General features: G+C 36.6%; 3 protein-coding genes and 2 pseudogenes across 3 annotated transcripts; all 5 read right to left on the reverse strand.

Annotated features, from left to right (window-relative positions):
* Positions 1-5597: 5597 nt before the first annotated feature.
* Positions 5598-7176, reverse strand: LOC103965477 (annotated as a pseudogene).
* Positions 6676-10280, reverse strand: LOC103965493 (annotated as a pseudogene).
* Positions 10281-12500: 2220 nt separating this feature from the next.
* On the reverse strand, positions 12501-14534 carry LOC103965476 (UDP-glycosyltransferase 86A1-like). Its single transcript, XM_009378542.3, has 2 exons — positions 13886-14534; positions 12501-13784 (listed from the first exon to the last, which is right to left on the reverse strand). The coding sequence occupies exons 1-2, from the start codon at positions 14406-14408 to the stop codon at positions 12874-12876; spliced, it is 1434 nt and encodes a 477-aa protein (XP_009376817.3). The 5' UTR covers positions 14409-14534; the 3' UTR covers positions 12501-12873.
* A 2340-nt stretch (positions 14535-16874) lies between these two features.
* Positions 16875-18946, reverse strand: LOC103927475 (UDP-glycosyltransferase 86A1-like). Its single transcript, XM_009336401.3, has 2 exons — positions 18261-18946; positions 16875-18159 (listed from the first exon to the last, which is right to left on the reverse strand). The coding sequence occupies exons 1-2, from the start codon at positions 18781-18783 to the stop codon at positions 17249-17251; spliced, it is 1434 nt and encodes a 477-aa protein (XP_009334676.2). The 5' UTR covers positions 18784-18946; the 3' UTR covers positions 16875-17248.
* A 2294-nt stretch (positions 18947-21240) lies between these two features.
* On the reverse strand, positions 21241-23227 carry LOC103965475 (UDP-glycosyltransferase 86A1-like). The gene is made up of 2 exons (XM_009378541.3): positions 22561-23227; positions 21241-22418 (listed from the first exon to the last, which is right to left on the reverse strand). Exons 1-2 carry the CDS (start codon positions 23081-23083, stop codon positions 21508-21510), a joined length of 1434 nt encoding a protein of 477 aa, XP_009376816.2. The 5' UTR covers positions 23084-23227; the 3' UTR covers positions 21241-21507.
* Positions 23228-25235: the final 2008 nt, after the last annotated feature.

Genomic DNA, 25235 nt, shown 5'->3' on the forward strand with positions numbered 1-25235 from the left:
TGTAATGAAATTTTCTAATGGTAAGGATACCCCGACATATTTTACAAAGTTACAATCTTTGCCCCTATATTATTGTCTTTGATAATTATTATATACATTAAATACCATACATTTTTTAGTCAGTTAACATATTCACAATAATCTATATAAAAGTTTACCAAACACTCAGATACTTATTTTTTTGCTAAAAGCACTTTTAATAAAAAAATTACCAAACACTAGACAATTTTATTTTACAGTTGTTTATTCTCACTGTATAGTAGAAACATATATATATATTTTTTAAAGCACATCAATCTCAAATTAGGCCTAAGTACCCGAAAGTGGCGAGTTGTGGGAGAAGGAAAGGGTAGTGTTTAAGGGGTGGACCAAGCCAACTTAGAGCACTTCCACCCCTAGCAATTATTGCCAGGCTATTGAGTAGGACAATTATTGCCTTTAGTGAACATTAATTGTTTAAAAGCATCTCCAACCGTATATTGAATAACCCAGTTAATTCGTTTTAAAATATTATTTTTATTTTTATAAAAATAATAAAAGATAATTATATTTTAATTATGAATGGGATTTAAAACCAATCTTGTCATGCCACGTGATATTATTCAAAAGTACAATATTTTTGGATAGATTTTCAATTGATTTTGTAGCACTGTGTGTCATAGTTCTGTATTTTTATAAATCTTAAGTTTATTTTTTGATAATTTTTAACTAATTTTTGTCAAACTTTTTTTTTTGGGTCAAACGATATATTTTGTTAGATTAGCCACTAACAAGGTTCAAACCCACGCTGTCATGCAATGACTCTAGTCCTTTCAGCCACTTGTGGTAAAGGACCACTAGCTAATTTTTATCAAACTTCATTATTATGCAGAATATAGTTAGTATTAGGAGACAAACTTGGACAACTTTTTCACAACACTTTTGTAGAATCAACCCCTTGCTTTTTCTGTACATGAATATGGGAGCTCAACATGTCTAGAAGCACCGGAGAATGTTCTTTTGCTGGTGTAGCTAGTGAATCTGCCACGCCCCGATCCTGACATACGTTCAGAATCGACACGTGATGTCACCAAATACCCGTCTCTAACATACCCCGCCTCCGGAAAAAGGCAAAACATAACTTAGATCCAACAATGCAATAATTCCTCGTAGGCTTTATGGCTGCATCTAACATCTTTGTTAGACTGCCTACATACCCTAAATAGGAATCAAGCCATTTGTAGTTCATTACTTCACTGCACTCGAACATTCGTCACATAAGTTGTTATCTCCCAACAAAATACCACAATGCATTTCATGCAATATTTCAAAGAACAATCGACAAAGCACAATCATATTCTCTCACCATATTTATCGACAAGTCTAATCATAACAATAACAATGATATCCAACATAATAATCCCACATGACGAATAACATTTCCACTTCATCCATCACATAAATCATCACGTTTCCCACATAAAATCACAATTCATAGCGAGCAACATATTAAAGAATTAACAATGCATAATATTATTCTCTAGAAACATTAATCAACTAAAATAATCATAAAAACAACACTCATATCCAACGTCATTCCACAATCCCATCAATTAATCAATTCGTGAATCAAAGATGCACAATCTTAGCATTTAATTACGTTAATCAACCAATGCGATAACAAAACATTTCATGAATATAACCAAGGAACTCTACATAATTCCCCACTTTGATTATGAGTAATAAACATGGTAATTCTAATTTATATTCACAATATCTATTGTGGGTAATTCCCATCCACTCGAATTTAGGATTCTAAGATAACTTTACAGAAATGAACAAGAGCAAGGATTCCGGACCATTCAATGGAATCCAACAACGTCAGTTTCCAGACCACTTAACAGAACTAAAATATCAAGTGGTTTCTTGTAATCTACCCAGACCTATCACATGTAAAATCAATGCCTACATTATAGGAATGGTACGCTAGCAAATCAGGCACTCATATAAGCTGCGAGGCTCAGGTAAGTGACAATAATATAAGTATGTGATATTCAATAAAAACAAACCAACGATCACAATCTATAAATATCAAGTATAGAATCATACTTTATGGAATCATAATCAAGTCGCTGAAAACTCTGTAGAAGTCACTCAGACATCCAACGATTTTTCCAATTCAAACCACAAGATTCCCAAAAACCATTGTTCATATATACATTAAAACCTAGGGCTAGAGGAATGCAGTTCAGCCGAAGTCTACATCTCTGGAAAAAAAAGGGAATTTCGAACCACTCAACGAAACCAAGACACCAAAGGGGATTCCGGACCGTCACTCAACATAATCCAAACCAAGATATAATTCGGAACCATCACTCAACGGAATTGTAGAGTAGAAGGGATTCCGGACAATCACTCAACAGAATCCAAACCAGGATACGATTCCGACCATCACTTAACAGAATCGCGGAGTAGAAGGGATTCCGGACCACCACTTAACGGAATCCACACCAGGATACGATTCTGGATCATCACTCAATGAAATCGTGGAGCCATTTGTATAACACCAATCGATGAAACATGATATGGATCAAGTTAGGTTACTTAAGTTACAAAGACTCACCAAAATGAAAAAAATGAAATAATGACACGAGGCGTGAAACATGTTTCGAAGCAACAAATCCCATGCTAATGGGTTAACGGTCCACTACTAGCCCTCACATTTCATCACAACAATCCAATCATACAATACAAACCATATTTCCAACGCACAAGTCAAATCATACTTAAAAATAGATTGATGACCAGAAATAAAAATAACACATCAATAGAAAGCACATTTAATAAACAAGTATAACTCAATATGGTGCCACAAATACATATGATGAAACACACGTCAACTGAGAACGACACGTCATCATGATGAGCCAACTAAGCTCCATCAAGCCTCAACAACAAATTACAGACAAACGACACTCCAGAGTAGAGCCTGTTGACTAGAACGTCAATCGTCGATAAGGTAGGTCCATTAAGGTCAACAATCTAAGGTTATTCAATCCGGAAGATTCACACATCGGATTTCCGATCCGTAAGTTCTCAAAGGTCCAACAACTGATAACTAGGGTGCTCACAAAATTGTACGACAATCCAACGATCAGATTGTTTTCAATCACATAAACAAGTGGGGGTCCATTTTGATCACCACACCAAACAATGAAATTTCGGGAAACCGAGCTAGAGATAGGTTCATAGGGTCACTAGAAGGTATTTGGTATGTAGACAACAATCATGGACGGTCCCACGCACCGCCACACGTGGTGGTAGCCAAGGTGGAGGGTTTAGAAACCCCGAATTTTCAACATTAACTAAATGAGCTCAAATTTATGTGGTAGCTAGAGCTCAACAAGAGAAAAACCTTCTCACAACTAGGCCGACGATAAATTTTAATTGGAAACTATCCAAATTCACTTGGAGAATACCGGATTCCTAGGGTTCTAAACACCCAACTCTAAAATGAATACGAAAGCACAAACTAAGCATACCAACTCGAAGATTATGAAGAGTAGATGAAGTTTCATACCTCTCTCGAAGGAAATGGTTGCCGGAATCACCCGAAAAATGATAAAACCACTGGAAACGTTATGGGATTTATGGCTTTGAACTGTAAAGATGGAAAAGAAAATGGGAAATCTAACACTACATAAATGTAGGGCTCGTCAATGGCTCTTTCATGGACACCAAGATCATCCAAAATGGAGCTCAGATGAAGAAGATACAAACGGGTCAAGTTGGTGGGTTAATGGGTCCAATCTCGCCAAAACGGGTTAGAATCAGACCCCTCCTCTTTTTTTTTTTTTTTTTTTTTTTTTTTCAGAAACACCACCCCCCCCCCTCTTTTATTTGATTGGTCATTCTCCTTCTAGCTTATTGGTCTTCTTATTTTTGCTTAGGTCTGATTAGGAATTAACTTGGCAGCTGAACATTTTAGCAGCAACTCCTGCTTACACCCAATCTTGGATGGATATATGTCCAAATTTTGATTAAAAAAATCAAAACCTGAACACATGTCCATCTAGATTGGGTGTAAGCAGGAATGGCTACTGAATTTTCAGCAACCAAGTCTTGTTCATCTAATTAGGCTTTTTCCCTGTGGAAGTTTAATCAATTTAAAATCTATAGTTTGGTAAGACAACTTCAAATGTCCGTAACTATACTGTTATAATTCAGACTCGCAAACGGCCTTCACCTATACGGTCGTGGTTTCAAAATCTATTCGAAAATATAAATTGTGACCTCCAAAGGTCTACAAATTTCAAACAATTAATTTTCAAACTTCAAACTTTGTAACTAGTTTAGTTAAAGTCTAAATTTGAACAATTTAAAATAAATTCTCGAGAAATAATATAAAATCTTAATAATACAAATACGTAGATTATAACAATGAAATCCAGAAATGGGATTTCACAGAACTAGCGAAAAGAAGCTGCGCACAAGCAAGAAGAAGTTGCGTGCGAGCGAGAAGCCATGCGCAGGTGAGAAGACAACCTTATACAATACATTGTTGTGAAAGCCCAAGTAAAGTCAGCTTTTGGCATTCATATTCCGAATGCTTCGAGTGACCTTCAACTGCCATTGCACCAGTCACCTGAACAACACCCACCTGAGTAGTCGTGACTCGTATTTAGTTTAGTTTTTGTTAGAATATTTTATTTTTAATATATTTAAATAAATTTCTTTAAAGTTTTGATTTATGTTAGCTTTTTAGATTAATATAATTATAATTAAATACATTATTTAATTTAAATATTGTTTTAATTCCGAATTTTTAAAAAATATTTAAAACTTTGCCCAACGGATATATTCCTTGAGCAAACTTTTATTGTGTGTGTGTTTTTTTTTCTTTCTTTAAAACAGTTTCCCAATGAATTATATGTCGGGCGAATTTTTTATAATTATTTTATTTCCAGAAACTCGACAAAACTGTGTCGTCGAGCAAGGTATATCCGTCGGGCCAAGTTGGTTAACACTCTTTTACCCGTGGCTTTATTTCATCGATTAACTATGTTCAACTAACGAATGATTATATTTGTACGGCAAATATTTGAGCGACGGAATTTTGTTGGGCAAATTATAGGCGACAAAAAGGTATTTGGCCTGATAAAGTTTTTTCGTTTGGAAATGGTTTTTTTATTTTTCTTATAGTGAAATTGGTATTTAATCTGAATTTAGTTTTGATTTTTTATACATAATGAAGTGATTTTTGAAGGGAGTACAGAATATAAATATAAGCTCTTGATAGAGAAGCTAATTATAATTATATTATTATGACAGACTCATTATGCAGGTTTGTTATTTGGCGACATAAATCATTTAGTACTTCAAGGTTCAATGCCGATTATTATGTTCAGGAAAAGAACGTAACAGAAAAGTGCATTTCAAGCTAGTGTTAATATTATGATATGAACTTCACTGCTTTGTATGATCGATAGCATCCTCTGTGAAGTCCAGGATAGAAAAGAACGTAACAGATAGAACAATCCATGCTTCAAATGCTCCAACCGATCAAGGCAGAAAACCTTTTTTGAGGTTAAAAAGTCACTTAAATGATCTCAAAGCAGTGGAAAGAAACTTATAATTACTTCCGGAATATTTGAGATACAACTTGAGCTAATGGAAGAAACGAACGATGGAATAGGGCAACAACATAATCGAAAGGTTGAGGATTATAAGAGCAATAGTTGGGACTTGATGCCCCACAGAGAAAGGGGCACAATCGCCTTCGCATGACTATTGAAGCCGGTGAGTCGATGACAATGAGATATGAACCAGAGCCACATATAGTGGCAATGCGGAAGGTGAGTCGATGACAATGAGATGATGAACCAGAGCCACATACAGTGGCAATGTGGAAGTCATGCTCGTGTCCGAATTTTTTCCTTAACGCCACAAATGAATTGAGATAAATTTCTTTCTGATGACCCATTTACAGCCAATGCGTCTTCTAAAGTTTGCCTTACTTTCTTGATCTGTTTCTGTAATCCATCACCCGAATCTCCACACATCAGACGGTTGATCTTCTCCCCTACTTCTGCTCTTGTAACGAGTTTAACTGTATCACAAAGATTTAGTCCAATCCCCCAATCATCAACTACTAGTTTCCTATTAGTGATTTGGTCAGTCCATAGAGGAAAACACAACATGGGAACCCCACACCGCATACTTTCAAGTACGGAATTCCATCCACAATGTGTTAAGAATCCTCCTATAGCTGGATGCAAAAGCACCTCAATCTGAGAGCACCATGGGACCATCAACCCTCTATCTTGAGTCTCGTCCTCAAATCCGACCGGCATGATACATGTTTCATCATAACTTGTTTTGTCCGGGCGAAGCACCCAGATGAAACTCACTTTACTCAGCAGAAGTCCATGAGCTATTTCTTGGAAATCATTTTTAGTAACTTGACCATAGCTTCCAAATGAAATGAACAAAACTGAACCATGTGGCTTAGTGTGGAGCCACTGGGTACAGTCAAACTCTGACATTCAATTGGTAGCCACCATACCCATAGTAGGTTTATTGGAGAGAACAGGACCAATTAAATAGGTGGGTTGCTTCTCTTGCAAGGCTGAGAGGGACTCGGATTCAAGTTCTTGCACAGTATTACACAATATGAAATCTGCCCCTTTCACTTCCGAGGAGGTCCAAGTGATAGTAGATGTAAAAAACTAGAGCTGGTTGAGTCCAGAAAGAAATATGGACAAGATTGTATTTGTTGGCTATGGTTGCTGGCCAACAGTGGTAGGTATCAGCGATCAAGCAAGTGATTGAGGGGTCAGATTGGACTAAATCTCCAACAAGTTCATCAACATGAGCAGGGAAGACATGCAAAGAACACTCGAGAAATTGGTCGGGATTCTGAAATCGGTTGAAAGCTAATGGAAGACCATCACTCACCGTTGTGTAGCGTATGTCTAGGCCAGATTCCCGCACTTTGGAGAAGATGTCATCTTGATCTCCAGAGTTGTTGTTGGGTTGTGATTTGAGTAGCTGGTGGTGTACACATTTGGTGTTGACAAAGGTGATGGTGAAACCATTTGATGCAAGCTTCATGGCTAGATTGGTGAATGGGATTACATGGCCTTGGATAGGAAGAGGCACCATGATTGCGCGAGGCTTTGAATGATTTTCCTCCATTTCTCTCTCTCTCTCTCTCTCTCTCTAATACACAAAGTTTTTGACAGCCTGTATGGACTCCATATACATATATCTATCTATATATGTATATATATAATATGAACACGCCTGGCCACCTCCTTATTCTATTATGTAGACTATAGCTAGTAGCGAGAGACAAACTTGGATAGCTTTTTAACAAGACAAACTTAATATTCTATCACACTCTTTTGTAGTGATTTACTTGTTTTTATTCTAACTATATTTTAATTAATCTAATCTAAAATACGAGAATGCGGATTTGAAAGAGGAGAAGCACATTGCTCTCCTCAACATGACTAAGCATTTGCACGAAGGTTTTTACTTTCAATTTATTTTTCAGGATCAAGTGAATGAATTGTTGGATTCCATTTAACTGATCATTTGATTCCAATGATTCTGTAGGATTTGAATCTCACATCAACAAACTGAAAGAAAATGACCAAAAAAATCCAAGAGGAAAAAGAATCCCTAGACCCTTACGAATTTTGCTTTGAAAATTGGAGAAAACCAAGGCCTGCAAATATTGCAAGTAAACGTTATGCATTGAAAATTGTTAAATATGAACATGTACATAAGAGAAATCATCATAACCTGTTGCAATATGTTATAAAACAAGTGATCAGATGTCTAAAGAAACAGAGACATACCAACCTAGCCAGATGATTCGTATAGAAATAGAAGTGAAAGTTGCTCATATTTCTCGTAGTAAACATTAAGTGTTAGATTAATATGCGGTAATGTTGTAATGTTGTTAATTTGGCAGCATAACGAATAGAGAGGAGAAAATCATGAACTGTGTCCGCTCTGATATCTGGATGATTCTTCGACTTCCATCTCTTGTCAATGCTGCTATGCCAGCATTTTCCCTTTCTAGCAAATCAGAATTAGTAACAAGAAGATAATTTTTTGGTGAAAGTGATGGTGAAACCATTCGACACCACTAGTGAAATTTACTGAACAAGCAAAGAAGAAATACCTAAACAGGTAAATCACTTTTGAAAACGAAACCAAAACAAAAACTAGCAAAAGCGATAATGGCAAGTAAATCACTTCACTCTTTCTTGTACACCTAATAGACAAACAAATCAGACTATTGTTGTACTTGTAACCACTAATCACACATATAAAACCCAGAAAAGTTAGTAACAATGCTGTCAAAGTATTCGAAAAACTTCTGAAAATTTGAGTTTGTGTTAATTGAGAGGTTGCTTAATTAACATTCCCAAATAATGTAGTAGTGCAAAAAACATACATAATAGAGTTGCAGAACCAAAGGAAAAAGCGCACATATAAATTCTATGATGTGTCACATCCTTGTATTTCGGTCCTTCACATCGCTAATGAAGCGTCTTATGGCAGCGAGTCAATGAGATGATGAAGAAGAACCACATGATGGCAATATGGAAGTCACATTCGTGTCTGAATTTTTTCCTTCACGTTACTAATGAATTGAGATAAATTCTTTTGTGATGACCCATTTAGAGCCACTGCATCCTCCAATGTTTGTGCTACTTTCATGACCTTCTTCTGCAAACCATCACCCGATTTTCCACATATCAGACGGTTGATCTTCTCTGCTACCTCCACCCTTCTAACGGGTTTAACCCGATCACAAAGATTGAGTCCAACGCCCCAATCATCAACTACTAGTTTCCTATTAGTGATTTGATCATCCACTAGAGGAAAACATAGCATGGGAACACCACACCGCATACTTTCCAGTATAGAATTCCATCCACAATGCGTTAAGAACCCTCCTACTGCTGGATGTGAAAGCACCTCAATCTGAGAGCACCATGACACCATCAACCCTCTATCTTTAATCTCATCTTCAAATCCGACTGGTAGAATATATGTTTCATCATAACCTGTAGTGTCGGGACGAAGTACCCAGATGAAATTCACTTTACTAAGCAAAAGCCCATGAGCTATTTCCTCAAACTCATCCTTTGTAACTTGAGCATAGCTGCCAAAAGAAATGAACAAAACCGAACCATGGGGCTTCTTGTGGAGCCAATGGATGCAGTCAAATTCTGGCATCAGATTGGTAGCCACGATGTTATTGGTGAGACTATCGGGCAAGACAGGGCCAATTGCATATGTTGGTTGCTTCGCTTGCAAGGCAGAAAGGGACTCGAATTCAAGTTCTTGCACTGTATTACACAAAATAAAATCTGCCCTTTTCACTTCGCGAAATGCCTTGTAATAGATGCGGAGCATTGGGCAAAATATGTCTGTTGTTTGGAGGTATGACATCAAGTCCTTTGGTTCAATAGCTTTCACGCTAGGTATGTAATCAATGATATCCTCGCAATTATCTAATAAATCAAGCAACAAAAAAAAAATGTTTGTAACTATATAACTATGCTAATATTTATGTCATCAGACTATGAATCTAAACCAAAAGTTTAAACAATAATGCAAGCAACATGAGATCTTTATGAGAAGGATATTACTTACCATGAGCACCGAAATGACCATTTTTTCGGAGAAGGTCCAAGTGATAGTAGATGTTTAAGACTAGGGCTGGTTCAGTCCAGAAGGAAATATGGATAAGGTTGTACTTGTTGGCTATGGTTGCTGACCATGATTGGAACGTATCAACAATCAAACAAGTGATTGAGGGGTCAGATTGGACTAAATTTCCAACAAGTTCATCCACATGGGCAGGGAAGACATGCAAAGCACCCTCAAGAGATTGGTCGAGGTTCTGAATTCGGTCGAAAGCTAGTGGAAATCCATCACTTACTGTTGTGTAGCGTATGTCTAGACCGATTTACGCGCCATGGCAAAGATATCGTCTTCTGTGTTGTCGTTGGGTTGTGACTTGAGTATGTGGTGGTGAATATATTGGGTGTTGACAAAAGTGATGGTGAAGCCCTGTGAAGCAAGCTTCGTGGCCAGATGGGTCAATGGGTTACATGGCCTTGGAGAGGAAGAGGCACCATGATTGCATGAGGGGTTGAGGCTTTGTCCTCCATCTCTCTCTCTCTCTCTCTCTCTCTCTCTCTATTGGTGTTTCTGAGAAAGTAGGCAAGTGATGAACTGAAAAACACATCTTAATTGTGTTATGTCCGTGATGTGTGACAGATGACTGCCATTTGTTTTTTGACAAACGATTGGACAATAAACTCACTTCAGTTTCTGTACACACAAAGTTTAGTGTATAAGAAAATATAGGCTGCATTATCTTCTGTTTCTATACACACAAAGTTTTGAATTTTATCTTTAGAAAAAGGGTGGGTGAGAAAGCAACAACATTAGTATTTTATTTCTTGGATGGTTTACTTCGCTCCACAATTGAACAAGTTGCCCTTCGCTGAATATACAAGTACTGAGAAAAACGTGGAGGGCTCTTTCACATGGTTCACTAACCAACAAGGTAACTAATTAAAAAAGAAGCAAAGAACAACACTGAAAATATATATATATATATATATGCACACACATTTGATTGAACGTGTTTGAGATTACTGGGTTATGTTCCTATTACTTTTATCCAAATCTAGATTTAATAGTCTAAACAAACAATTTTGCCTATAATGTATCACGGACTGGATTTGAAGTTCAGGATTTGAGTCCATGATAGACGGGTTTCGTAACCTGTCACGACCCATGGGTTATGAAGCCAATCCACTCACCTTTTGTCGCCGTCATCTCTTCTTTCTCTCTTCTTCCTCAACTTCGGCTACAATTCCGGCGACCTCATATCTTCGTTTCGCGGGACTTTCATCTTCTTCTTTTTTTTTTTTTTTTTTTTTTCAGGTGAACAGAGATCTGATTTTCAAGTGTGGGCTGCGGGTCGTTGATGGTGGGTCACCGGTTACGAGCGATCTGCAGGGGTCGCAAGCATTGCGGTGGGTCTCGAGCGGCGTCACCAGTTGATGGGTGGGTCGCGAGTTGATTGCTGTGCGCCGTTGTCCAGGACGACGCTTTTTTATTCATGTTGGGAGGTTGTGTCGTTTGCTTATATTATTATTATTATTTTTTAAACAATAATGTTAGGAAGATTAAATTTGTAAATAAAATTCGCAAACTAAATGACGTGTCATCAATAGAATCAACACATTTATCAACGTTAAAGTAATAATTCAATCATCAACTTCTATATCATTTAATTTACAAAATTTTAACTACAAATTTAGTTTCTGTAGCGATCCTTTTTTGAATGGAATTTAACGAAAAGCTCCGGTACTGTTCACTTTAACGAAAAATCATATTTTTACATTAAAAAAGTCCATTCTAGTACTATTCACTTTAGCCTTTATTTTATCCTTATAGTTAAAACTCAAAGTTTTCAAGCTCATTTTATTAGTTTTCCTTTTTTTAATTTGTTTCATTTCAATCCAACCTAGCTTTTTATTAACGTTTAGGTGAAGAGGGGTTGTGTTGTATGCTTCTATTTATTTTTTCTGAAATTTGTGCTATTTCAATATCAACCTATACCCTTAACATATTTGTTTATCTAACATGAAAAGAAGCAGTTTCTTAATTTTATTATATAACAAAGTTATACATTCAAGGGAAACTTTAAAGTTAGAGATTGATGTTTCTTTTTCACGTTTGGCTGTTTAAGATAAAACTATTTTTGATTATTTAGTGAAAGTTATGTTTGTAGCTCTTTTTACTTATTATTAAGGACATTTGTAAATATGCAATCAGTGAGTGCTAAAGTTTGTTTTTATTTTTTATTTTTTTGAACAAACGATATTATTTACGCTAAGAGGGTGGGGGAGTGGGCTAAGCTTGACAATGAGCTAACAATAATGTGGTTTAAATTCGCCTTTGACAAGAATTGAATATTAGACCTCTCACTTACAAGTGAAGAGGAATACCGGTCTAGTACTAAGTGGCTTTGTTTTAATTTAAGTGAATGTTTTCTAGTATCGATATATTATCATACTTTTTAAAAACTTAAAACTGTCTTAAGGAGGACCCTTTTTACAATTTTTGCACATGGTCTTCAAAATCTCAAAAAACAGCCCTGGTGGTAATGTTGTAATGTTGGAAACTTGGCAACATAACGAATAGAGAGAAGAAAGTCATGAACCGCGCCCGCTCTGATATCTGGATGATTCTTCAACTTCCATCTCTTGTCAATGCTACTAATCCAACATTTTCCCTTTCTAGCAAATCAGAATTTGGTAACAAGAAGATAATTTTTTGGTGAAAGTGATGGTGAAACCATTCGACACCACTAGTGAAATTTAATAAACAAGCAGAGAAGAAATACCTAGACGGGTAAAAATCACTTTTGAAAACGAAACCAAAACAAAAACTAGCAAAAGCGATAATCCGGAAGCTGAGACAAGTAAATCACTTAACTCTTTCTTGTACACCTAATAGACAAACAAATCATACTATTGTTGTACTTGTAACCACTAATCACACATATAAAACCCAAAAAAGTCAGTAACAATGCTGTCAAATTATTCGAAAAACTTCTGAAAATTTGAGTTTATGTTAATTGAGAGGTTGCTTAATTAACATTCCCAAATAATGGAGTTGTGCAACAAACGTGCATAATAGAGTTGCAGACCCAAAGGAAAAAGCGCACATATAAATTCTATGATGTGTCACATTCTTGTATTTCGGCCTTCACATCGCTAATGAAGCGTCTTATGGCAGCGAGTAAATGAGATGATGAAGAAGAACCACATGATGGCAAAATGGAAGTCACATTCGTGTCTGAATTTTTTCCTTCACGTTACTAATGAATTGAGATAAATTCTTTTGTGATGACCCATTTAGAGCCACTGCATCCTCCAATGTTTGTGTTACTTTCATGACCTTCTTCTGCAAACCGTCACCCGATTTTCCACATATCAGACGGTTGATCTTCTCTGCTACCTCCACCCTTCTAACGGGTTTAACCCGATCACAAAGATTGAGTCCAACGCCCCAATCATCAACTACTAGTTTCCTATTAGTGATTTGATCAGCCACTAGAGGAAAACATAGCATGGGAACACCACACCGCATACTTTCCAGTATAGAATTCCATCCACAATGCGTTAAGAACCCTCCTACTGCTGGATGTGAAAGCACCTCAATCTGAGAACACCATGGCACCATCAACCCTCTATCTTTAATCTCATCTTCAAATCCGACTGGTAGAATATACGTTTCATCATAACCAGTAGTGTCGGGACGAAGTACCCAGATGAAATTCGCTTTACTAAGCAAAAGCCCATGAGCTATTTCCTCAAAATCATCCTTTGTAACTTGAGCATAGCTGCCAAAAGAAATGAACAAAACCGAACCATGGGGCTTCTTGTGGAGCCAATGGATGCAGTCAAATTCTGGCATCAGATTGGTAGCCACGATGTTATTGGTGAGACTATCAGGCAAGACAGGGCCAATTGCATATGTTGGTTGCTTCGCTTGCAAGGCAGAAAGGGACTCAAATTCAAGTTCTTGCACCGTATTACATAAAATAAAATCTGCCCTTTTCACTTCGCGAAATGACTTGTAAAACGTTCGGAGCATTGGGGAAAATAAATCTGTTGATTGGAGGTGTGACATCAAGTCCTTTGGTTCAATAGCCTTCACGCCAGGTATGTAATCAATGATGTCCTCACGATTATCTAATAAATCAAGCGACAAAAACAAATGTTTATAACGATATTATGTCATAGTAAAATTCAAACAATAATCCACGCAATATGAGATCTTTATGAGAACTTACCATGAGAACCGAAATGACCATTTTTTTTGAGAAGGTCCAAGTGATAGTAGATGTTGAACACTAGAGCTGGTTCAGTCCAGAAGGAAATATGGATAAGGTTGTACTTATTGGCTATGGTTGCTGACCATGATTGGAAAGTATCAACAATCAAACAAGTGATTGAGGGGTCAGATTGGACTAAATTTCCAACAAGTTCATCCACATGGGCAGGGAAGACATGCGAAGCACCCTCAATAGATTGGTCGAGGTTCTGAATTCGGTGAAAAGCTAGTGGAAATCCATCACTCACTGTTGTGTACCGTATGTCTAGACCGGATTTACGCGCCGTGGCAAAGATATCGTCTTCTGTGTTGTCGTTGGGTTGTGACTTGAGTATGTGGTGGTGGATATATTGGGTGTTGACAAAGGTGATGGTGAAGCCCTGTGAAGCAAGCTTCGTGGCCAGCTGGGTCAATGGGGTTACATGGCCTTGGAGAGGAAGAGGCACCATGATTGCATGAGGGTTTGAGGCTTTGTCCTCCATCTCTCTCTCTCTCTCTCTCTCTCTCTATATTGGTGTTTCTGAGAAAGTAGGCAAGTGATGAACTGAAAAACACATCTTAATTGTGTTATGTCTGTGATGTGTGGACAGATGACTGCCATTTGTTTTTTGACAAACGATTGGACAATAAACTCACTTCAGTTTCTGTACACACAAAGTTTAGCATATAAGAAAATATAGGCTGCATTATCTTCTGTTTCTATACACACAAAGTTTTGGATTTTATCTTTAGAAAAAGGGTGGGTGAGAAAGCAACAAAATTAGTATTTTATTTCTTGGATGGTTTACTTTGCTCCACAATTGAACAAGTTGCCCTTCGCTGAATATACAAGTACTGAGAATAACGTGGACGGCTCTTTCACATGGTTGACTAACCAACAAGGTAACTAATTAAAAAAGAAGCAAAGAACAACACTGAACATATGAACCGCTATTGTTGATTATTTTTAACCACTATTCATTTTTCATACCTACTACGGTAGTTGATGAGACTAATTCGAAATTTAGTGGCAGTTGAATCCCTTTATTTCTCTCTCTTTACTTTGTTTTATTCGATCATGGCAGGTGGGATATGCAGATACACCGGGAGGAATTGGGTAAAAATGATATATATATATATATATATATATATGCACACACATTTGATTGAACGTGTTTGAGATTACTGGGTTATGTTCCTATTACTTTTATCCAAATCTGGATTTAATAGTCAAAACAAACAATTTTGCCATATAATGTATCACGGACTGGATTTGAAGTTCAGGATTTGAGTCCATGATAGACGGGTTTCGTAACCTGTCACGACCCATGGGTTATGAAGCCAATCCACTCACCCTTTGTCGCCGTCATCTCTTCTTTCTCTCTTCTTCCTCAACTTCGGCTACAATTCCGGCGGCCTCATATCTTCGTTTCGCGGGACTTTCATCTCCTTTATTTATTCAGGTGAACAGAGATCTGATTTGCAAGTATGGGCCGCGGGTCGTTGATGGTGGGTCACCGGTTACGAGCGACCTGCATGGGTCGCAAGCATTGCGGTGGGTCTCGAGCGGCGTCACGAGTTGATGGGTGGGCCGCGGGTTGATTGCTGTGCGCCGTTGTCCAGGACGACGCTTTTTTATTCATGTCGGGAGGTTGTGTCGTTTGATTATATTATTATTATTATTATTATTTAAACAATAATATTACGAAGATTAAATTTGTAAATAAAATTTGCAAACTAAATGACGTGTCATCAATAGGAATGAACATATTTATCAACGTTTAAGTAATAATTCAATCATCAACTTCTATATCATTTAATTTACAAAATTTTAATTACAAATTTAGTCTCTCTAGCGACCCTTTTTTGAATGGAAACTTTAACGAAAAATCACATTTTTACATTTAAAAAGTCCATTCTGGTACTATTCACTTTATCCTTTATTTTATCCTTATAGTTAAAACTCAAAATTTTCAAATTCATTTTATTAGTTTTCTTTTTTTTAGTTTGTTTCATTTCAATCCAACCTAGCTTTTTATTAACGTTTAGGTGAAGAGGGGTTGTGTTGTATGCTTCTATTTATTTTTTCTGAAATTTGTGCTATTTCAATATCAACCTATACCCTTAACATATTTGTTTATCTAACATGAAAAGAAGCAGTTTCTTAATTTTATTATATAACAAAGTTATACATTCAAGGGAAACTTTAAAGTTAGAGATTGATGTTTCTTTTTCACGTTTGGCTGTTTAAGATAAAACTATTTTTGATTATTTAGTGAAGGTTATGTTTGTAGCTCTTTTTATTTATCATTAAGGACATTTGCAAATATGCAATCAGTGAGTGCTAAATTTATATTTTATTTTTTATTTTTTGAACAAACAATATTATCTACTCTAAGAGGGTGGGGGATTGGGCTAAGCTGACAATCAGCTAACAATAATGTGATTTAAGTTCGCTTTTGGCGAGAATTAACCATTAGACCTCTCACTTACAAGTGAAGAAGAATACCACTAGACTAGTAGTAAGTTTTAATTTAAGTGAATGTTTTCTAGGATCAATATATTGTCATACTTTTTAAAACTTAAAACTATCTTAAAGATGACCCCTTTTACAAATTTTGCATAGGGCTTCCAAAATCTCAAAAAAGGGCCCTGGTGGTAATGTTGTAAAGTTGTTAACTTGGCAGCATAACGAATAGAGAGAAGAAAATCATGAACCGCGTCCGCTCTGATATTTGGATGATTCTTCAACTTCCATCTCTTGTCAATGCTACTAATCCAACATTTTCCCTTTCTAGCAAATCAGAATTGGTAACAAGAAGATAATTTTTTGGTGAAAGTGATGGTGAAACCATTCGACACCACAAGTGAAATTTACTAAACAAGCAAAGAAGAAATACCTAGACGGGTAAAAATCACTTTTGAAAACGAAACCAAAACAAAAACTAGCAAAAGCGATAATCCGGAAGTTGAGACAAGTAAATCACTTAACTCTTTCTTGTACACCTAATAGACAAACAAATCATACTATTGTTGTACTTGTAACCACTAATCACACATATAAAACCCAAAAAAGTCAGTAACAATGCTGTCAAAGTATTCGAAAAACTTCTGAAAATTTGAGTTTATGTTAATTGAGAGGTTGCTTAATTAACATTCCCAAATAATGGAGTTGTGCAACAAACGTGCATAATAGAGTTGCGGACCGAAAGGAAAAAGCGCACATATAAATTCTAGGATGTGTCACATTCTTGTATTTCGGCCCTTACATTGCTAATGAAGCGTCTTATGGCAGCGAGTCAATGAGATAATGAAGCAGAACCACATGATGGCAATATGGAAGTCACATTCGTGTCTGAATTTTTTCCTTCACGTTACTAATGAATTGAGATAAATTCTTTTGTGATGACCCATTTAGAGCCACTGCATCCTCCAATGTTTGTGTTAATTTCATGACCTTCTTCTGCAAACCATCACCTGATTTTCCACATATCAGACGGTTGATCTTCTCTGCTACCTCCACCCTTCTAACGGGTTTAACCCGATCACAAAGATTGAGACCAACGCCCCAATCATCAACTACTAGTTTCCTATTAGTGATTTGATCAGCCACTAGAGGAAAACATAGCATGGGAACACCACACCGCATACTTTCCAGTATAGAATTCCATCCACAATGCGTTAAGAACCCTCCTACTGCTGGATGTGAAAGCACCTCAATCTGAGAACACCATGGCACCATCAACCCTCTATCTTTAATCTCATCTTCAAATCCGACTGGTAGAATATACGTTTCATCATAACCTGTAGTGTCGGGACGAAGTACCCAGATGAAATTCACTTTACTAAGCAAAAGTCCATGAGCTATTTCCTCAAAATCATCCTTTGTAACTTGAGCATAGCTGCCAAAAGAAATGAACAAAACCGAACCATGGGGCTTCTTGTGGAGCCAATGGATGCAGTCAAATTCTGGCATCAGATTGGTAGCCACGATGTTATTGGTGAGACTATCGGGCAAGACAGGGCCAATTGCATATGTTGGTTGCTTCGCTTGCAAGGCAGAAAGGGACTCAAATTCAAGTTCTTGCACTGTATTACACAAAATAAAATCTGCCCTTTTCACTTCGCGAAATGCCTTGTAATAGATGCGGAGCATTGGGCAAAATATATCTGTTGTTTGGAGGTATGACATCAAGTCCTTTGGTTCAATAGGTTTCACGCCAGGTATGTAATCAATGATATCCTCGCGATTATCTAATAAATCAAGCAACAAAAAAAAATGATTATAACTATATTATGTCATAGTAAAATTCAAACAATAATCCACGCAATATGAGATCTTTATGAGAACTTACCATGAGAACCGAAATGACCATTTTTTTTTAGAAGGTCCAAGTGATAGTAGATGTTGAACACTAGAGCTGGTTGAGTCCAGAAGGAAATATGGATAAGGTTGTACTTATTGGCTATGGTTGCTGACCATGATTGGAAAGTATCAACAATCAAACAAGTGATTGAGGGGTCAGAATGGACTAAATTTCCAACAAGTTCATCCACATGGGCAGGGAAGACATGCAAAGCACCCTCAAGAGATTGGTCGAGGTTCTGAATTCGGTCGAAAACTAGTGGAAATCCATCACTTACTGTTGTGTAGCGTATGTCTAGACCGGATTTACGCGCCATGGCAAAGATATCGTCTTCTGTGTTGTCGTTGGGTTGTGACTTGAGTATGTGGTGGTGAATATATTGGGTGTTGACAAAAGTGATGGTGAAGCCCTGTGAAGCAAGCTTCGTGGCCAGATGGGTCAATGGGGTTACATGGCCTTGGAGAGGAAGAGGCACCATGATTGCATGAGGGGTTGAGGCTTTGTCCTCCATCTCTCTCTCTCTCTCTCTCTCTCTCTCTCTCTCTCTATTGGTGTTTCTGAGAAAGTAGGCAAGTGATGAACTGAAAAACACATCTTAATTGTGTTATGTCTGTGATGTGTGGACAGATGACTGCCATTTGTTTTTTGACAAACGATTGGACAATAAACTCACTTCAGTTTCTGTACACACAAAGTTTAGTGTATAAGAAAATATAGGCTGCATTATCTTCTGTTTCTATACACACAAAGTTTTGAATTTTATCTTTAGAAAAAGGGTGGGTGAGAAAGCAACAACATTAGTATTTTATTTCTTGGATGGTTTACTTCGCTCCACAATTGAACAAGTTGCCCTTCGCTGAATATACAAGTACTGAGAAAAACGTGGAGGGCTCTTTCACATGGTTCACTAACCAACAAGGTAACTAATTAAAAAAGAAGCAAAGAACAACACTGAAAATATATATATATATATATATATATATGCACACACATTTGATTGAACGTGTTTGAGATTACTGGGTTATGTTCCTATTACTTTTATCCAAATCTAGATTTAATAGTCTAAACAAACAATTTTGCCTTATAATGTATCACGGACTGGATTTGAAGTTCAGGATTTGAGTCCATGATAGACGGGTTTCGTAACCTGTCACGACCCATGGGTTATGAAGCCAATCCACTCACCTTTTGTCGCCGTCATCTCTTCTTTCTCTCTTCTTCCTCAACTTCGGCTACAATTCCGGCGACCTCATATCTTCGTTTCGCGGGACGTTCATCTTCTTCTTTTTTTTTTTTTTTTTTTTTTTTTTTTTTTTCAGGTGAACAGAGATCTGATTTTCAAGTGTGGGCTGCGGGTCGTTGATGGTGGGTCACCGGTTACGAGCGATCTGCAGGGGTCGCAAGCATTGCGGTGGGTCTCGAGCGGCGTCACCAGTTGATGGGTGGGTCGCGAGTTGATTGCTGTGCGCCGTTGTCCAGGACGACGCTTTTTTATTCATGTTGGGAGGTTGTGTCGTATGCTTATATTATTATTATTATTTTTTAAACAATAATGTTAGGAAGATTAAATTTGTAAATAAAATTCGCAAACTAAATGACGTGTCATCAATAAGAATCAACACATTTATCAACGTTAAAGTAATAATTCAATCATCAACTTCTATATCATTTAATTTACAAAATTTTAACTACAAATTTAGTTTCTGTAGCGATCCTTTTTTGAATGGGAATTTTAATGAAAAGCTTCCGGTACTGTTCACTTTAACGAAAAATCATATTTTTACATTAAAAAAGTTCATTCTAGTACTATTCACTTTAGCCTTTATTTTATCCTTATAGTTAAAACTCAAAGTTTTCAAGCTCATTTTATTAGTTTTCCTTTTTTTAATTTGTTTCATTTCAATCCAACCTAGCTTTTTATTAACGTTTAGGTGAAGAGGGGTTGTGTTGTATGCTTCTATTTATTTTTTCTGAAATTTGTGCTATTTCAATATCAACCTATACCTTTAACATATTTGTTTATCTAACATGAAAAGCTGCAGTTTCTTAATTTTATTATATAACAAAGTTATACATTCAAGGGAAACTTTAAAGTTAGAGGTCGATGTTTCTTTTTCATGTTTGGCTGTTTAAGATAAAACTATTTTTGATTATTTAGTGAAGGTTATGTTTGTAGCTCTTTTTACTTATCATTAAGGACATTTGTAAATATGCAATCAGTGAGTGCTAAAGTTTGTTTTTATTTTTTATTTTTTTGAACAAACGATATTATCTATACTAAGAGGGTGGGAGAGTGGGCTAAGCTTGACAATGAGCTAACAATAATGTGGTTCAAATTCGCCTTTGACGAGAATTGAATATTAGACATCTCACTTACAAGCGAAGAGGAATACTAGTCTAGTACTAAGTGGCTTTGTTTTAATTTAAGTGAATGTTTTTTAGTATCAATACATTATCATACTTTTTTAAAACTTAAAACTATCTTAAGGAGGACCCTTTTTACAAATTTCGCACATGGTCTTCAAAATCTCAAAAAAAGGGCCCTGGTTGTAATGTTGTAATGTTGTAAACTTGGTAACATAACGAATAGAGAGAAGAAAGTCATGAACTGCGTCCGATCTGATATCTGGATGATTCTTCAACTTCCATCTCTTGTCAATGCTACTAATCCAACATTTTCCCTTTCTAGCAAATCAGAATTTGGTAACAAGAAGATAATTTTTTGGTGAAAGTGAAGGTGAAACCATTCGACACCACTAGTGAAATTTAATAAACAAGCAAAGAAGAAATACCTAGACGGGTAAAAGTCACTTTTGAAAACGAAACCAAAACAAAAACTAGCAAAAGTGATAATCCGGAAGCTGAGACAAGTAAATCACTTAACTCTTTCTTGTACACCTAATAGACAAACAAATCATACTATTGTTGTACTTGTAACCACTAATCACACATATAAAACCCAAAAAAGTCAGTAACAATGCTGTCAAATTATTCGAAAAACTTCTGAAAATTTGAGTTTATGTTAATTGAGTGGTTGCTTAATTAACATTCCCAAATAATGTAGTAGTGCAAAAAACATACATAATAGAGTTGCAGAACCAAAGGAAAAAGCGCACATATAAATTCTAAGATGTGTCACATCCTTGTATTTCGGTCTTCACATCGCTAATGAAGCGTCTTATGGCAGCGAGTCAATGAGATGATGAAGAAGAACCACATGATGGCAATATGGAAGTCACATTCGTGTCTGAATTTTTTCCTTCACGTTACTAATGAATTGAGATAAATTCTTTTGTGATGACCCATTTAGAGCCACTGCATCCTCCAATGTTTGTGCTACTTTCATGACCTTCTTCTGCAAACCATCACCCGATTTTCCACATATCAGACGGTTGATCTTCTCTGCTACCTCCACCCTTCTAACGGGTTTAACCCGATCACAAAGATTGAGACCAACGCCCCAATCATCAACTACTAGTTTCCTATTAGTGATTTGATCAGCCACTAGAGGAAAACATAGCATGGGAACACCACACCGCATACTTTCCAGTACAGAATTCCATCCACAATGCGTTAAGAACCCTCCTACTGCTGGATGTGAAAGCACCTCAATCTGAGAGCACCATGACACCATCAACCCTCTATCTTTAATCTCATCTTCAAATCCGACTGGTAGAATATACGTTTCATCATAACCTGTAGTGTCGGGACGAAGTACCCAGATGAAATTCACTTTACTAAGCAAAAGCCCATGAGCTATTTCCTCAAAATCATCCTTTGTAACTTGAGCATAGCTGCCAAAAGAAATGAACAAAACCGAACCATGGGGCTTCTTGTGGAGCCAATGGATGCAGTCAAATTCTGGCATCAGATTGGTAGCCACGATGTTATTGGTGAGACTATCGGGCAAGACAGGGCCAATTGCATATGTTGGTTGCTTCGCTTGCAAGGCAGAAAGGGACTCAAATTCAAGTTCTTGCACTGTATTACACAAAATAAAATCTGCCCTTTTCACTTCGCGAAATGCCTTGTAATAGATGCGGAGCATTGGGCAAAATATATCTGTTGTTTGGAGGTATGACATCAAGTCCTTTGGTTCAATAGCTTTCACGCTAGGTATGTAATCAATGATATCCTCGCGATTATCTAATAAATCAAGCAACAAAAAAAAAATGTTTGTAACTATATAACTACGCTAATATTTATGTCATCAGACAATGAATCTAAACCAAAAGTTTAAATAATAATGCAAGCAACATGAGATCTTTATGAGAAGGATATTTCTTACCATGAGCACCGAAATGACCATTTTTTCGGAGAAGGTCCAAGTGATAGTAGATGTTTAAGACTAGGGCTGGTTCAGTCCAGAAGGAAATATGGATAAGGTTGTACTTGTTGGCTATGGTTGCTGACCATGATTGGAACGTATCAACAATCAAACAAGTGATTGAGGGGTCAGATTGGACTAAATCTCCAACAAGTTCGTCCACATGGGCAGGGAAGACATGCAAAGCACCCTCAAGAAATTGGTCGAGGTTCTGAAATCGGTTGAAAGCTAGTGGAAATCCATCACTCACTGTTGTGTAGCGTATGTCTAGACCAGATTTACGCGATATGGCAAAGATATCGTCTTCTGTTTTGTCGTTGGGTTGGGACTTGAGTATGTGGTGGTGGATATAATGGGTGTTGACAAAAGTGATGGTGAAGCCCTGTGAAGCAAGCTTCGTGGCCAGATGGGTGAATGGGATTACATGGCCTTGGAGAGGAAGAGGAACCATAATTGCATGAGGGTTTGAGGCTTTGTCCTCCATCTCTCTCTCTCTCTCTCTCTCTCTCTATTGGTGTTTCTGAGAAAGTAGGCAAGCGATGAACTGAAAAACACATCTTAATTGTGTTATGTCCGTGATGTGCGGACAGATGACTGCCATTTGTTTTTTGACAAACGATTGGACAATAAACTCACTTCAGTTTCTGTACACACAAAGTTTAGTATATAAGAAAACATAGGCTGCATTATCTTCTGTTTCTATACACACAAAGTTTTGGATTTGATCTTTAGAAAAAGGGTGGGTGAGAAAGCAACAAAATTAGTATTTTATTTCTTGGATGGTTTACTTTGCTCCACAATTGAACAAGTTGCCCTTCGCTGAATATACAAGTACTGAGAATAACGTGGACGGCTCTTTCACATGGTTCACTAACCAACAAGGTAACTAATTAAAAAAGAAGCAAAGAACAACACTGAACATATGAGCCGCTATTCTTGATTATTTTTAACCAGTATTCATTTTTCATACCTACTACTTGACGAAGTTGATGAGACTAATTCGAAATTTAGTGGCAGTTGAATCCCTTTATTTCTCTCTCTTGACTTTGTTTTATTCGATCATGGTAGGTGGGATATGCAGATACACCGGGAGGAATTGGGTAAAAATGAAATATATATGCACACACATTTGATTGAACGTGTTTGAGATTACTGGGTTATGTTCCTATTACTTTTATCCAAATCTGGATTTAATAGTCTAAACAAACAATTTTGCCTTATAATGTATCACGGACTGGATTTGAAGTTCAGGATTTGAGTCCATGATAGACGGGTTTCGTAACCTGTCACGACCCATGGGTTATGAAGCCAATCCACTCACCTTTTGTCGCCGTCATCTCTTCTTTCTCTCTTCTTCCTCAACTTCGGCTACAATTCCGGCGACCTCATATCTTCGTTTCGCGGGACGTTCATCTTCTTCTTTTTTTTTTTTTTTTTTTTTTTTTTTTTTTCAGGTGAACAGAGATCTGATTTGCAAGTGTGGGCTGCGGGTCGTTGATGGTGGGTCACCGGTTACGAGCGATCTGCAGGGGTCGCAAGCATTGCGGTGGGTCTCGAGCGGCGTCACCAGTTGATGGGTGGGTCGCGAGTTGATTGCTGTGCGCCGTTGTCCAGGACGACGCTTTTTTATTCATGATGGGAGGTTGTGTCGTATGCTTATATTATTATTATTATTATTATTTTTAAACAATAATGTTAGGAAGATTAAATTTGTAAACAAAATTTGTAAATTAAATGACGTGTCATCGATAGGAATGAACACATTTATCAACGTTTAAGTAATATTTCAATCATCAACTTCCATATCATTTAATTTACAAAATTTTAACTACAAATTTAGTCTCTCTAGCGATCCTTTTTTGAATGGGAACTTTAACGAAAAGCTCTGGTACTGTTCACTTTAACGAAAAATCACATTTTTATATTAAAAAAGTCCATCATGCTACTATTCACTTTACTCTTTATTTTATCTTTATAATTAAAACTCAAAGTTTTCAAACTCACATTTTATTAGTTTTACTTTTTCTAATTTGTTTCATTTCAATCCAACCTAGCTTTTTATTAACGTTTTGGTGAAGAGGGGTTGTGTTGTATGCTTCTATTTATTTTTTCTGAAATTTGTGATATTTCAATATCAACCTATACCTTTAACATATTTGTTTATCTAACATGAAAAGCTGCAGTTTCTTAATTTTATTATATAACAATGTTATACATTCAAGTGAAACTTTAAAGTTAGAGGTTGATGTTTCTTTTTCATGTTTGGATGTTTAAAATAAAACTATTTTTGATTATTTAGTGAAGGTTATGTTTGTAGCTCTTTTTACTTATCATTAAGGACATTTGCAAATATGCAATTAGTGAGTGCTAAAATTTATATTTATTTTTTATTTTTTTGAACAAACAATATTATCTACTCTAAGAGGGTGGGGGATTGGGCTAAGCCTGACAATCAGCTAACAATAATGTGATTTAAGTTCGCTTTTGGCGAGAATTAACCATTAGACCTCTCACTTACAAGTGAAGAGGAATACCACTAGACCGTAGTAAGTTTTAATTTAAGTGAATGTTTTCTAGGATCAATATATTGTCATACTTTTTTAAAACTTAAAACTATCTTAAAGATGACCCCTTTT

This window comes from the organism of the source record quoted next, unplaced genomic scaffold (genome assembly GCF_019419815.1).
Source record: "Pyrus x bretschneideri cultivar Hongxiangsu unplaced genomic scaffold, Pyrus_bretschneideri_v1 Contig45, whole genome shotgun sequence".
Taxonomy (NCBI): domain Eukaryota; kingdom Viridiplantae; phylum Streptophyta; class Magnoliopsida; order Rosales; family Rosaceae; genus Pyrus; species Pyrus x bretschneideri.